Raw genomic sequence first — 14822 nt, forward strand, 5'->3', positions numbered from 1 at the left:
GGTTGCCATTTCCTTCTCCAATGCATGAAAGTGAAGTCGCTCAGTCATGTCCGACTCCTAGCGACCCCATGGACTGCAGCCCATCAGGCCCCTCTGTCCATGGGATTTTCCAGGCAAGAGTACTGGAGTGGGTTGCCATTGCCTTCTCCGAGACTTACCACTAGATTCTGCCAAAAGTGGGGCTAGAGGGAGACTGCAAGGCTGGAGGAGGAAGAAGGGACTATTCCTTCCTGTTAGTTCTCCATCTATTTGTCTGCTTGTATCACCCCAGCTTCCCTGGTGGTTCAGACAGTAAAGAATCCGCCCACAATGTGGGAGACCTGGGTTCAATCCCTGGGTTGGGAAGATCCCCTGGAGGAGCAAATGGCAACCCACTCCAGTATTCTTGCCTGGAGAATCCCCATGGACAGAGGAGCCTGGCGAACTAAAGTCTATGGGGTCGCAAAGAGTTGGACACGACTGAGCGACTAAGCACAACCACACATCACCCCAGCAGTGTTCTTCCTCTGGGCAGCAGCAGCTCACTCTAGCAGCAGGGGCTGATTCCAGCCTGCAGGTTCTCTAGTGCTCACAGAATCAGCAGAATCACCCTGAGGGCTTACTGTTCCCTCCCCCTCGGATGCTCTGCCTCCAGATATCTGCACGGCCCACCTGCTCACTCCTTCAGAGCTTTACTCAAAATGTCATCCTCTCCACAAGGTCTTCATTGACTACCCGTTTTTGAAATGACAACCTCTCCTCTGACTCACTGCCACCCTTTTTTTTTCCTGCTTTATTTCGTCTCATAAGTACTCACCACCAACTGACATTCTACTCTTATTTGCTGATGTCGTTGTGTATTACCTCCCTGTCCCTACCAAAGAGTAAGCATCACGAAAGCAAGCATTTGCTCTGTTGTGTCCCCAGTGCCTAGAAGAGTGTCACTGAAAGACACTCAATCAGTGTTTACTAGATAAACAAATGTCCAGCTAAAACAATATTAAGTCCTCCCAAGGGGAATGAACAGGTATTCCCTCACCAAAGGCTAAATCAAAGAAATACTGGCTGCTCTAAAAGAGCTATATTCTACTGAGTATTAAGGAAAGGGGTTATCTTCCGAAAGCTATCATTAAAATAGGGTGGATATTCCAAAGAATCGTTTTTAGGCAAAAGCATCCACCATTCATTCTTTTAGACTCTTCCTTAAAAGAAGGTCTTATAACAATCATTTTCACAAAAAGGATGAAGTTTATTTGAACCTGGAAAAGATGTTTGAAAATGATACAGAAGGATGTGTAACTTCTAAAGAGATGCAACAGGCCTGATAATTATACTTAAGCACTGACTGCACAGTATTCACTCCACTTCAGCTTAATGCTGGGAACACAAAACTTTTCAGATAAACAGATCTCACAGTGTTTTACCCAAAACAGATAAATGGTTAATAAGCAGCTTCCAACTCTAAATTCATCATTGTCTCCACACAGAAGGAAACAGTAGTTCAGATAACCTAGGCCAAGGACATTATTTTCCAAGAGCCTAAGATTGCACCCTTTCCCTTTAACTGTTGAGCTTTTTGTAGAATGTTGTACACACAGCCATGAGATTAGAGGATAATCTTCCCTAGACTGGCTTGACCCATTTAGATGACGACTCCTTCCAACACATGTTGCTTCATTAGTAATCAGCATTCATCATTATCTGTGTTAAAGTTATCATCTATAATTCTGGAATTTTTATTAAAAAAATTTTTTTTGCATTAAAGGGATTTGTAAGGAATGAGGTAGATCTACATGTAAATGATAAAAGGAAAAAACCAAGGGGCAGGACAATATATATCTACAAAATGCTACCATATATTAAAATATTATGTACACAGGAGATAAGAAAAGGCCTAGAGTATATATCTGATTCAAAACAGTGACTACTAGGACTTCCCTGGTGGTCCAGTGGCTAGGACTCTGGGCTCCCAATGCACAGGGCCTGGGTTCAATCCCTGGTCAAGGAACTAGATCCCACATGCTGCAGCTAAAGATCCTGCATGCTGCAACTAAGACCAGGTGCAGCCAAATAAAACAAACATTTACAAACAAAACAAAATAAAACCCAGTGGCTACTAATGCGGAGGGAGGGGGGAGCCAGACTCTCTTTTTGCAGGGAGAAGTATCAAAGGGCCTTAGCCTTATTTATAACATTTAAAATTTTTAAAGGAGAATGTTTATGTATTACTTCTATAATTAAAATGTAACAACAAAAAAAAGAAAATGTTTTGTGAATAGTAATACTAAATTAAAAACTGAACAATTTCTAATGGCTACTTGGTCAGCCTGGCACGTCCTGTGCTCCTGGAAGTGGCTCTCACACTGCCCCCACGATCCTGCCTACCTGTTCCTTGCTATTCTACCTGCTCCCACCCCCACCCCCCAACTGCAAATGATAACACCTTTATTTCTTCAGGAAAAAAGAAACTATCACAGGGAGTTCCCTTATCTTTCCATCTACAAAACTGCCCACTTTTGTGCCCCTTTTCGCCTTCCCTCCTGCCTCAGAGACGAAATGTCCCTTCTCTTAGCAGCATCTGACCCTTCCCCTCATCACTGAAACCAATGAATTGGAAACCTCCATGCTCCAGCAATAAATCTACCACGGGAGCTGATCTTAACCTCTTTTGCCCCATTTTCATGACGTGACTGTTGTTGAGGGTTTTAAGAGCTCTATACTAGGCCCCTTCTCTTCTTTCTCTGCACTCTGTCCCTAAGTGACTTCACTGTTTCAAAAAGGCTGAAAACTCCCAACCCATGCCCTGCAGTTCTCCAGTTTCATAGGCCGAACTGCTTCCTACATCTTTCCACTTCCTAGTTTCACAGATATCTCAAATTTACCTGTTCAAAACTGAAACCTTGATTCCCACCCGGCCTCTGAATCTACTCCTCTTCAAGTTACTCCCAATCCAGTAAATGGCATTATCTTCCATGCAGCTGGTCAAACCAGAAATCTGGGCATGAGCACTCTTGACTTCTTCCTTGGCCTCACATAAGTCCTATACAATCTGTGTCCACTTCTGGCCTGGACTCTAGGTCCAAGCCACTGCCTCTGGCCCCTTAATCACTGCAACAGCCTCCTACCCAATCCCCTTTCTTTCTCAAACCCTCCAATCATTCTCCACAAAGCCATCAGAGTCATCTTTAAAAAATGTAAACAGAAACACGCTAGATCTCTTAAAAGCCTCAAAGACTTCTCACTGCACCTGCAATAAACATTAAACTCCCTACCGTGGTCTGTACGGACCTCCTTACCTCTCCGACCTTTTCCAGTCCTGTTGGCTGTCTTTCAGATTCTTAATGACACAAAACTCTTTCTCTTCCTATCTTTGGGCCTCTGCATATGCTGCTTCCTCTACCTGGAATGCTTTTCTCACCCCCACCCCCACCCCCGTCTCCAAAAATGGTTGGCCTTTCTCATCTATCAGGCATTGGCTTATATGTTAACTCATTGAAGTCGGTCCCTACCTATCATATTTTTAATTATAGAAGCCTGCTCACCTCTTTCCCAACATTTCCTATCTTATAATCATTTGACTGCTCATATTTTATTGTCCAACTTCCCTATCAGACTGGAAGCACTGTGACAACATGAGCTGTGTCTGCTGGCACTCACTTCTAAATAGTCCATTACTGGCACTTAATAAATGCTCAAAATGTGCTGAAAAAGAGAAGGCCATCCCATTAGGAAAATCCAGGAAATTTTAACTGTGAATTACAGAATATTCCTTTACCCATATCATCATCAACCACAAAGCAAGACCTACGAACTGATATCTCCAACTGAGGCTAGATTCAAGGGATATGCCTTAATGCCCTTATATGGGCACAGAGTCCTGTAAGGGGTGTATATGGAGCCATGAGGGCTTGCGGGGAGTGGCTTGGCAAGCCAAAGGATTTAAAGGGGCCTACTATGACAGTGAATTTTTTGGGCTCCAAAATCACTGCAGATGATGACTGCAGCCAAGAAATTAAAAGACGCTTACTCCTTGGAAGGACCGTTATGACCAACCTAGACAGCATATTAAAAAGCAGAGACATCACTTACCCAACAAAGATACATCTAGTTAAGGCTATGGTTTTTCCAGTAGTCATGTATGGATGTGAGAATTGGACTGTAAAGAAAGCTGAGTGCCAAAGAATTTATGCTTTTGAACTGTGGTGTTGGAGAAGACTTTTGAAAGTCCCCTGGACTGCAAGGAGATCCAACCAGTCCATCCTAGAGGAGGTCAGTCCTGAGTGTTCACTGGAAGGAGTGATGTTGAAATTCCAATACTTTGGCCACCTGATGCAAAGAACTGACTCATTGGAAAAGACCCTGATGCTGGGAAAGATTGAAGGTTGGAGGAGAAGGGGACGACAGAGGATGGGATGGTTGGATGGCATCACAAACTCAATGGACATGAGTTTGGGTAGACTATGGGAGTTGGTGATGGACAGGGAGGCCTGGTGTGCTGCAGTCCATGGGGTTGGAAAGAGTCGAACATGACTGAGCAACTGAACTGAACTGAACTATGACAGTTAGTTCTCCGTAATCAATTTTGTGTGATGGCTATGGTAAGCTGAGTTAACTCCATTTTACAGACGACAAAGTTGAGAGAAACTAGCATTTAAAAATCAAGGTGAGATATCAAGCCAAACTGTGAGGAAGGTAAAGCTTGGCTGCTGCACTCTCTTTCTTGCCTTTCCAGTGCTTCGTCTGCCAACCCCAGTGTCTCCATCAGGTCTACTACCATGTGCTGTGTGCTAAGTCACTTCAGTCGTGTCAGACTCTTTGTGACCCTATGGACTGTAGCCTGCCAGGCTCCTCTGTCCATGGGATTTTCTTAGAGAGAACACTGGAATGGGTTCCATTCCCTTCGTCAAGGGACTTCCTGACTCAGGGATCAAATCCACATCTCTCACATCTCTTGCACTGGCAGGCAGGGGGTTCATTACCACTACTACAGTGGCAGCTGATCCAAATTTGCTTTTGGTTCCTTCAAGTACCGTGGTCTCAGAATAGAGTTAAACTTAGCTTCCTTTTTTCTTTTTTAGTGAGATACTGTCCCTCAGAAACTAGTTTATTAGATAAACTGATCTCTCCTAAGGTAATGTTTCTAATACAAATTTGCATTTTTACAGGGTACTCTGGAAGTATACCTGCAACCACAGAAATGACTGACTTTTCCACTACAGCAAGCCAGAAGAGAACTTAATCTCTTGTTGTCTTGTTCTCTTTCGGATAGGTGTTTAAATAACAGCCCCACTGGCAGCTGTTGTTATTACTACTAATTTATACAAACTCTTTTAGCTATCACATATGCTCTCATTTGGTTCTCATAATAGCCCAGTGAGACAAGAAAGACAGTTATTTTAAAGCTCTTTTATAGATAAGGAAACAAACTGAAAGAAGTTACGTCTTAATGTTAACTAGCAAATGAACAGATCCTAACCCAGGACTCCAAATTCTTCTCTTCATTCAAATCAATGTTCAACATCAGTCTACCTCCTCCATTGGGTATTGAAATTTGAAGCTTTATCATAAGTGAATTTGGTTGTAGGTCACTCATTCTGGTTCAAGTTCAGGGTCTTAATCTGCTTTACTCTAGATAACCTCAAGTAGTTTATCTGTTGGTAAAATACTGCCCATAAAAGGTGTTACTACAGATTTTCTCATTAACACTTCTAGTGCAGATTAAAGAGATTAGAATTCCAAAATATCCAGTGATTTCTAATAGCCCGAGACCACAAGATCCCCTGGAGAAGGGAAAGGCTGCCCACTCCAGTATTCTGGCCTGGAGAATTCCATGGACTATATAGTCCATGGGGGTCGCAAAGAGTCGGACACGACTGAATGACTTTCACTAGACCACATGTTTTGAATCTAAGATGCTTTGAGCAAACAGTATTAAGAATGTGGGGGGACTTCTCTGTTGGTTAAGACTCTGCACTTCCAATGCAAGGGCCTTGGGTTCCGTCCCTGGTCAGGGAAGTAGATTCTGCACGCCACAACTAAAGAATCCACACAAAGGTCGCATGGAGGCAACTGAATCTCAGCACAGCCAAATAAAATAAATATTAAAAATAACAAAAGAATCTTTTACCTGGGGTTAAGAAGGTTTATATCTGCAGATTGCTGGTTAAAATTCAAAGTTCTCATCTTTTAAGGGAATAGAGCAGATGGCAGACTTGGCCCCCTACCTGGTAGACAGGTGTTTCCAAAACACTTGACACTGAAAATTGATCCGTGAAAAAGCTGTTTCTCCCCACTCTGAAGAGCAGTGTGGCAACACTGCAGCCTCAGTAATTTGCTTCTCTGGAGGCTTAACTCTGTTTCTGATCTACCCACTAAACTCCTGCTGGTTTTAAACATCATCTCTCATGTACTGTATTAAGATGCACTAATAACCAAGACATTGAAGTGACAACAAAGCACACCTGATAACACAGCTGATTCACTTGCATTTTTTGGATTATTCTCTGTAGGACAGCAGTTTTCCTCAAGTTGAAAAGAAACAGAAAAGAAAAAAAAAAGAAAAGAAAATATCTACTCCCAACAGTTGCTGGAGCATAAGAATAAAGTTCTGTACTTTTCATTAGAAATAGCGTAACGTAAATGCCCTCCAAGAAATTTCTACAACAATCTCTTTGGTTAAAATTAAAAGACTTTTCAACCCCTCGGTTTTGAGTATTTTCCGTGAGGGCCCAGAGGACATGGTGGGCCAGGCTCACCTGTACGGAGGGTCAGGACAGGGTGCGCATTTCCCAGCCCGCGCCTCACCAGCGGGGGTCGCCGATCAGCCTCCAATTGCAGCCAGCGCCCAGCCCCACCCCACTTCCCGCCCCTGCATTACCGGCGCCCGCGCCAGCCGTGCCGCCGCCTCTTTCTCTTCTTCTTCCTCCTCTTCCTCCATGGCCGCCGCCGCCGCCGACAGGGAATTCAAGGGGTCTTTGCGTTCGTACTGGGCGACCCGCGCTCTGGTGTTGGGATTGACCGGGGTTTGGAGACTGCTGGCCGCCAACTTCGCCGCTCGGTGCGAAGCGGCCATCACCGCGCCGCCGAGGCCTGAGCGCCCGCGCTGGCCCGGGGCGGGGAAGCCGGCGTGGCCGCAGGCGCCCGATTGCTCTTTGCTTAGGGTGGTGGTTACTAGGGGCCCGGTAACTAGGGACGCTACAGGGGCCGCGAGGGGCCAAACATCACTTAAAACCGGCGCCCGCCGCGGGGCCCCTTAGTGGAAGTCAGTCTTGAGTCTTTGCTGATTTAGAGGATTGGTCTGCGGAATAGGGCACCTGGTCCCTCTTCTTCGCATTTCACCCCCTAAACGCAAACTTCTCACATTACACTAATGAAACGACTTGTGGTGGTAGTGGTGGGGCTTTTTATTCATTGAAATAATATGTTTGGAGGAGGTGGCGGCGGCAGAAGAAAGCAGGACGTGTTATTGTGTTGCGGTCTCGGGACAATGGTAACGTTTGCATCCCGCGACCTAACATGGCTCTCCAGCGAACCAGAGAATGGGAAGCCGTGGGTTACCTTCTACCCTGACTTGAAAGCTGGAAATCGACCAGTTTGGAGGAAGGTGGAGCCTGGACCACCCACCAGTGATTGACAGTGCAGGTGTGTGACTCGCACATTTGCTGCTTGGGTTCCTGCGCTTTACAGTGGTGGGAATCGGAAGGCGTGAACGCCCACCAGTAGCCACAAACAAGCCTGATCTCCACCTCACCCCCAACATCTCCCACTTGGGATTTGGGCTCTTCAAATGACGCCTTCCCACTACACCAAGCGCCTGTTTGAGAAGCCTAACCTTAAAATAGCAGGCGTGGTGCTGCTGCTGCTGCGGCTGAGTCGCTTCGTGGTGCAGTGTCAGACAAACCCCTACTCCCTGAGGCTGAGGCCGCAGCCACCTCCCACTCCTGGCCCTACAACCTGCTGTCGCCACCACGCAGTTAGGGTATGCAACGCGCGATATCAAGACCCCTTCTCTGAGGTCTGAACCAAGTACTTCTTCCGTCAGGAATGTAAACACTTGCGAAACGCCCCACTCCCTCACCTTTCTGCAGGCTGCTCTTTGTTTTGGCTGAGGATTTGCTTTGACCACTGGAACGATACTGGCTGGATTCTTAGCCAAAGCTAGAGTTGGAAGCCCCTGAGGTACCGACGCCGCAAATGACCACAGAAGGGACTTCTAGGCGTTTGCATGGAGCGAGTTCTGTGGCTGCACGTGACCCTCTTGTGATTTGACCCCAACCCCAAATCAGCTTGCTGAAACACTGATAATAGAACATTAGAAGAGAGTGGAAAAGAAGCAGTAAGTGTGGAGGACATATTGTATGTGTATGTAGAAGAGCAAAAAAGCTTCCACTCGTGAGCAATATTCTAAATTTGCAGTTATCTTTTAAATTGTTTTTATTGAAAAATAGTTGATTTACAATGTTGTGTTAGTTTATGTACAGCAAAGTGATTCAGTTATATATACATAAGTTTGCAGATATCTAATAATATAGCCTCAAAATATATAGAGCAGAAATGGACAGATCTACAAGAAGAAAATGACAAATCTTAATCATCATAGGAAGAATTATTTTTGCACCTTTGTATTGAAATATATACAGTGCAATGAATAGATCTTAAATGTGTAGTTGGATGCCTTTTGACAAGTGTGTACACTCGTAAATCATATTAAGGTACAGAACATTTCAGTCATTCCAGAAATGTCCTTTGTGCCCCTTCCCTGAATGGTCCCCATTTCACATTTCCTTGACTGTTCTAGAACTTCATATAAATGGAATCATACTGCATATAGTCCTTTTTCTCTTCACTTCTTTTTATCAACATACCAGTTTTTAGGGATTCGTCCATGTTGTATATAGGGGTGGTCTGTTCCTTTTTAATTGCTGAATAGTATTCTTTGCTAAGATAATAGTTTTCCAATACTGGAAGAATTTTCCTCTTTATTTTGTGCTATTCATAATGTAACAGTTACAGACAAGATATACTCTTACATTTAATCAGCACCATTGTGCTGTACTCAGTCACTTCAGTTGTGTCCAACTCTTTGCCACCTCATGGACTGTAGCCTACCAGGCTCCTCTGTCCATGGATTCTCCAGGCAAGAATACTGGAGTGGTAGCCATGCCCTCCTCCAGGGGATCTTCCCCACCCAGGGATTGAACCCTTAACTCCTGCATCTCCTGCATTGCAGGCGAATTCTTTACTGCTGAGCCACAAAGGAATCCCAATCTGCATCGTTAACATTGTCTGTATCACTTTCTTAAGTTTATTCACTTACCTGTTGTTTCCATTTATTTACTATTTGTTTGCTGTCAGTTTGGATCCTTCAGGAAGATGACACCAAGAAGGAGTTAGAAGTGAAAGAGTTATTGGGGGAAGTTTCTGTGAAAGATAAAAGGAGAGGAATAGGAATGTTTTCAGGACAAGATATATTCTGACACCTTAGATAAGAGAGAGGGAAAGGAAAATAATTGTGTAGGAGGAGGCTGAAACTACAGTGAAGGCCTGAAAAAGTCTCCGACTGGTTAAAAAGAGAACTCCAACACAAGGATTGCACATAGAGGAGACATGGCCAAACACTACCAGTCCGGCAATCTCATCATTGGCTAGCACTGTCTTTGAAAAGCTAGTTCTCAGATGGTATACTTGGGAAAACCCTAAAGTGCTGCGCTTGAAGCCTGTTTGTTAGCCAGTGGTATGCTGGTAAATGGTTGATGACGGTCTCTCTGGGAGAAAGTGTGTGTGTGATTATGCTTATAAATTTTAGTAATAAAAAGAATTGTAGCACACAAGTTATAAATAATACATACTTTTTACTGTAAATCACCCACAATTGATTCTTCCAGAATACTTTCACTGGTTTTTGCTGAACTCTTATATCTATAGCCAACCTATGGTTGCAACTGATTGATGAATGCTGGTTGATATTTTTGTTTGTATTAATGACTAAAATGAAAGTAAAACAACCAACATGTATATTAGAATTTCACTTGTTTGCCAATGTTGTGAGCAACTTCCTTGCTAGAATACTTTTCTAACACTAGAAGAATTTTCCTAAATTTTTGTGCTATTCACAATGTGACAGCTTTAGATACCACACACAAGTTTTTTCTGCATTACTAACATTTTCTTTATTGCTTTAAGTTTTAAAGTCCAACTTGTAGCACAGGCTGATTTCCATGGTGTCTCCCCCACTACAAGAGCCAATTTCAAGTTACCAGTGTCACATCACCAAACATGAACTTGGGGAAAGATGCCCAATAGGACACCATTACACAGTTTTCCCACCACACAGATAGAGTAATAGTCTCGAGAGCATGCTGCTGCTGCTGCTGCTAAGTCGCTTCAGTCGTGTCTGACTCTGTGCGACCCCATAGACGGCAGCCCACCAGGCTCCCCGTCCCTGGGGTCTCGAGAGCATAGGTATAAGAAAATGTAGTAACAGAAGAGGAAGTGAAGAGTTTTGAGAAATTATCTTTGTTTTGAATGTAATTTATTTAATTATAGTTCAGCAAAACAATTTTTAAGAATGGCTATGTTTAACAACCAGTTTGAAAATATCCTGAAATTTTTACAATCAGCTCTTTCAAGGCAGTACTGACAGGCCCCTGTACACTGTAGTGTCAACTGTCTGCAGTCCTCACAGCAGAGCCTGTCTTTAAGGGAGATCTAAGCAGCTAAGTTAGATGGCTGCCACATTTGCCATTGTGAATAAGGCAGCTATGAATACTCCTGGATGTGTCTTTGACATAGTTATGTATATATGGAGGGGTGTAGACGATTTGAAGAGCACAGTTACAGAGAACACATGTCCATGTGAAAGTGAAAGTCACTCCACCCTGTCTGATTCTTTGTGACCCCATGGAAGGACCCCCATACAGTCCATGGAATTCTCCAGTCCAGAATACTGGAGTGGGTAGCCATTCTCTTCTCCAGGGGATCTTCCCAAACCCAGGGATGGAACCCAGGTCTCACACATTGGGGGCAGATTCTTTACCAGCTGAGCCACCAGGGAAGCCCAAGAATATTGGAGTGGGTAGCCTATCCCTTCTCCAGCAGACCTTCCCAACCCAGGAATCGAACCAGGGTCTCCTGCACTGCAGCCATATTCTTTACCAGCTGAGCTACCAGGGAAGCCCTGGTAATATACATATTTAGAGTATACATATTTAGTAATATGTACATATATGTTTTGGGAGCAGCGGCTGTGTGGTGTGGGAGCAACTGTGAGAAGATACCCCGTGTCCAAGGGCAGAGAAGCCCCAGTAACACAGTAGGCACTGGAGCAGCAGCTGCTCGGTGCTTGAGTGACTGTGAGGAGATACCCCATGTCCAAGAACAAAGGAGAAGCTCCAGCGAGACGGTAGCAGGGAGCAAAATCTCATTTAGAATCAAACCCCATACCCACCAGAATCACTCAGAGGCCTCACACAAACCTTGTGCGCACCAGGACCCAGAGAACCCACAGAGACTGAGACAGAACTGTGTTTGTCTCCTGCAGAGGTATGGGTCTGCCCATACCTCAGCAGTGGACTGCCTCAGGGACAGGGGCTCTGGGTGCAGCAGACTTGGGTATGGCATAAGCCCTCTTGGGGGAGGCCGCCATTAAACCCACCATAGAGCAGCCAGAACTTACACAGGACTGGGAAACAAACTCTTGGCAGGCACAAACAGAATCTTGTGTGCACCAGGGCCCAGGAGAAAGGAGCAGTGACCCCCACAAGAGACTGACTCAGACTTTCCCATAAATGTCCAGGAGTCTCCAGCAGAGGCATGGGTTTGTGGTGGCCTGCTGCAGGGCTGGGGGCACTGAGTGCAGCAGTGCATGCAAGGGACCTTTTGAAGGAGGTCGCCATTATCTTCATTACCTCCACCATAGTTTGGCCCAAGTAAATAACAGGGAGGGAACACAGCCCCAACCATCAATAGAAAATTGGATTAAAGATTTACCGAGCAGGGCTCTGCCTATCAGAACAAGACCCAATTTCCCCCTCAGTCAGTCTCTCTCATCAGGAAGCTTCCATAAGCCTCTTACCCTTCTCCATCAGAGAGGGCAGACAGATGAAAACCACAATCACAGGAAACTAAGCAATCTGATCACATGGACCACAGCCTTGTCTAACTCAATGAAACTATGAGCCATGTTGTGCAGGGTCACCCAAAACGGATGGGTCATGGTGGAGAGTTCTGACAAAATGCGGTCCACTGGAAAGGGAATGGCAAACCACTTCAGTATTCTTGCCTTGAGAACCCCATGAACAGTATGAAAAGGCAAAAAGATAGGACACTGAAAGATAAACTCCCCAGGTCAGTAGGTGCCCCATTGGCTACTAGAGATCAGTGGAGCAATAACTCCAGAAAGAATGAAGAGATGGAGCCAAAGCAAAAACAAAACCCAGGTGTGGATGTGACTGGTGATGGAAGTAAAGTCTGATGTTGTAAAGAGCAATATTGCATAGGAACCTGGAATGTTATTTCCATGAATCAAGGCAAACTGGAAGTGGTCAAATAGAAGATGGCAAGAGTGAACATTTTAATAATCAGCGAACTAAAATGGACTGGAATGGGTGAATTTAGCTCAAATGACCATTATATCTACTACTGTGGGCAAGACTCCCTTAGAAGAAATGGAGGAACCATCATAGTCAACAAAAGAGTCTGATGTAGTATTTGGATGCAATCTCAGAAACAACAGAATGATCTGTGTTTGTTTCCAAGGCAAACATTTCAATATCAAGTAATCCAAGTCTATGCCCCAACTAGTAATGCTGAAGAAACTGAAGTTGAATGGTTCTATGAAGACCTACAAGACCTTCTGGAACTAACACCCAAAAAAGATGTCCTTTTCATTACAGGGGACTGGAATGCAAAGGTAGGGAGTCAAGAAACACCTGGAATAACAGGCAAATTTGGCCTTGGAGTACAAAATGAAGCAAGGCAAAGTCTAATAGAGTTTTGCCAAGAGGACGCACTGGTGATAGCAAACACCCTCTTCCAACAACATAAGAGAAGACTCTACACATGGAAATCACCAGATGGTCGACACCGAAATCAGATTGATTATATTCTTTGTGGCCAAAGATGAAGAAGCCCTATACAGTCAGCAAAAACAAGGCTGGAAGCTGACTGTGGCTCAGATCATGAGCTCCTTCTTGCCAAATTCAGACTGAAATTGAAGAAAGTAGGGAAAACCACTAGACCATTCAGGTATGACCTAAATCAAATCCCTTATGATTATACAGTGGAAGTGAGAAATAGATTCAAGGGACTAGATCTTATAGACAGAGTACTGATGAGCTATAGACAGAGGTTTGTTACATTGTACAGGAGACAGGGAGCAAGACCATTCCCAAGGAAAAGAAATGCAAAAAAACAAAATGGTTGTCTGAGGAGGCCTTACAAATAGCTGTGAATAGAAGAGAAGCGAAAGACAAAGGAGAAGAGGAAAAATATACCCATTTGAATGCAGAGTTTCAAAGAATAGCATGGAGAGATTAGAAAGTCTTCCTCAGCAATCAATGCAAAGAAATAGAGGAAAACAGTAGAATGGGAAAGTCTAGAGATCTCTTCAAGAAACTTAAGAGATACCAATGGAACATTTCATGCAAAGATGGGCACAATAAAGGACAGAAATGGTATAGACCTAACAGAAACAGAAGATATAAAGAAGAGGTGGCAAGAATACACAGAAGAACTATATATAAAAAATCTTCACGACCCAGATAATCAAGATGGTGTGATCACCAACCTAGAGCCAGACATCCTGGAATGTGAAGTCAAGTGGGCCTTAGGAAGCATCACTATGAACAAAGCTAGTGGAAGTGATAGAATTCTAGTTGAGCTATTCCAAATCCTAAAAGGTGATGCTGTGAAAGTGCTGCACTCAATAAGTCAGCAAATTTGGAACTCTCAGCTGTGGCCACAGGACTGGAAAAGGTCATTTTTCATTCTAATCCCAAAGAAAGGCAATGCCAAAGAACGCTCAAACTACCACACAATTGCACTCATCTCACATGCTAGAAGTAATGCTCAAAATTCTCCAAGCCAGTCTTCAACAGTACATGAACCATGAACTTCCAGATGTTCAAGCTGGATTTAGAAAAGGCAGACGAACCAGAATTCAAATTGTCAACATCCTTTGGATCATTGAAAAAGCAAGAGAGTTCAAGAAAAACATCTACTTCTGCTTTGTTGACTATGCCAAAGTCTTTGACTGTGTGAATCACAACACATTGTGGAAAATTCTGAAAGAGGTGGGAATACCAGACCACCTGACCTGCCTCCTGAGAAATCTGTATACAGGTCAGGAGGAACGGTTAGAAATGGACATGGAAAAACAGACTGGTTCCAAATCAGGAAAGGAGTATGTCAAGGCTGTAAATTGTCACCCTGCTTATTTAACTTATGTGCAGAGTACATCATGAGAAATGCTGAGCTGGATGAAGCACAAGCTGGAATCGAGATTGCAGGGAGAAATATCAATAACCTCAGATACGTAGATAACACCAGCCTTATGGCAGAAAGTGAAGAAGAACTAAAGAGCCTCTTGATGAAAGTAAAAACGGAGAATGAAAAAGTTGGCTTAAAACTTAGCATTCATGGAGAAGGGAATTGGCACCCCACTCCAGTACTCTTGCCTGGAAAATCCCATGGATGGAGGAGCCTGGTAGGCTGCAGTCCATGGGGTCGCTAGGAGTCAGACGTGACTGAGCGACTTCACTTTCACTTTTCACTTTCATGCATTGGAGAAGGCTATGGCACCCCACTCCAGTGTTCTTGCCTGGAGGATCCCAGGGATGGCCTGG

At 44.2% G+C, this 14822-nt stretch overlaps 1 protein-coding gene across 3 annotated transcripts in view; it reads right to left on the minus strand.

Annotated features, from left to right (window-relative positions):
• Positions 1-7136, minus strand: part of FAM161A (FAM161 centrosomal protein A) — a 28832-nt gene extending 21696 nt beyond the window's left edge. For 2 of the 3 annotated variants that reach the window (XM_005212826.5, XM_005212825.5), the window contains exon 1: positions 6857-7136. In XM_005212826.5, coding sequence (XP_005212883.1) covers positions 6857-7051 — 195 coding nt within the window. In that variant the 5' untranslated portion in view covers positions 7052-7136. Of the gene's footprint in view, positions 1-6734; positions 6835-6856 lie in introns of those variants that run through there. The other variant, XM_010810109.4, reaches the window with a different exon arrangement.
• Positions 7137-14822: the final 7686 nt, after the last annotated feature.

This window comes from Bos taurus, chromosome 11 (genome assembly GCF_002263795.3).
Source record: "Bos taurus isolate L1 Dominette 01449 registration number 42190680 breed Hereford chromosome 11, ARS-UCD2.0, whole genome shotgun sequence".
Lineage (NCBI taxonomy): Eukaryota > Metazoa > Chordata > Mammalia > Artiodactyla > Bovidae > Bos > Bos taurus.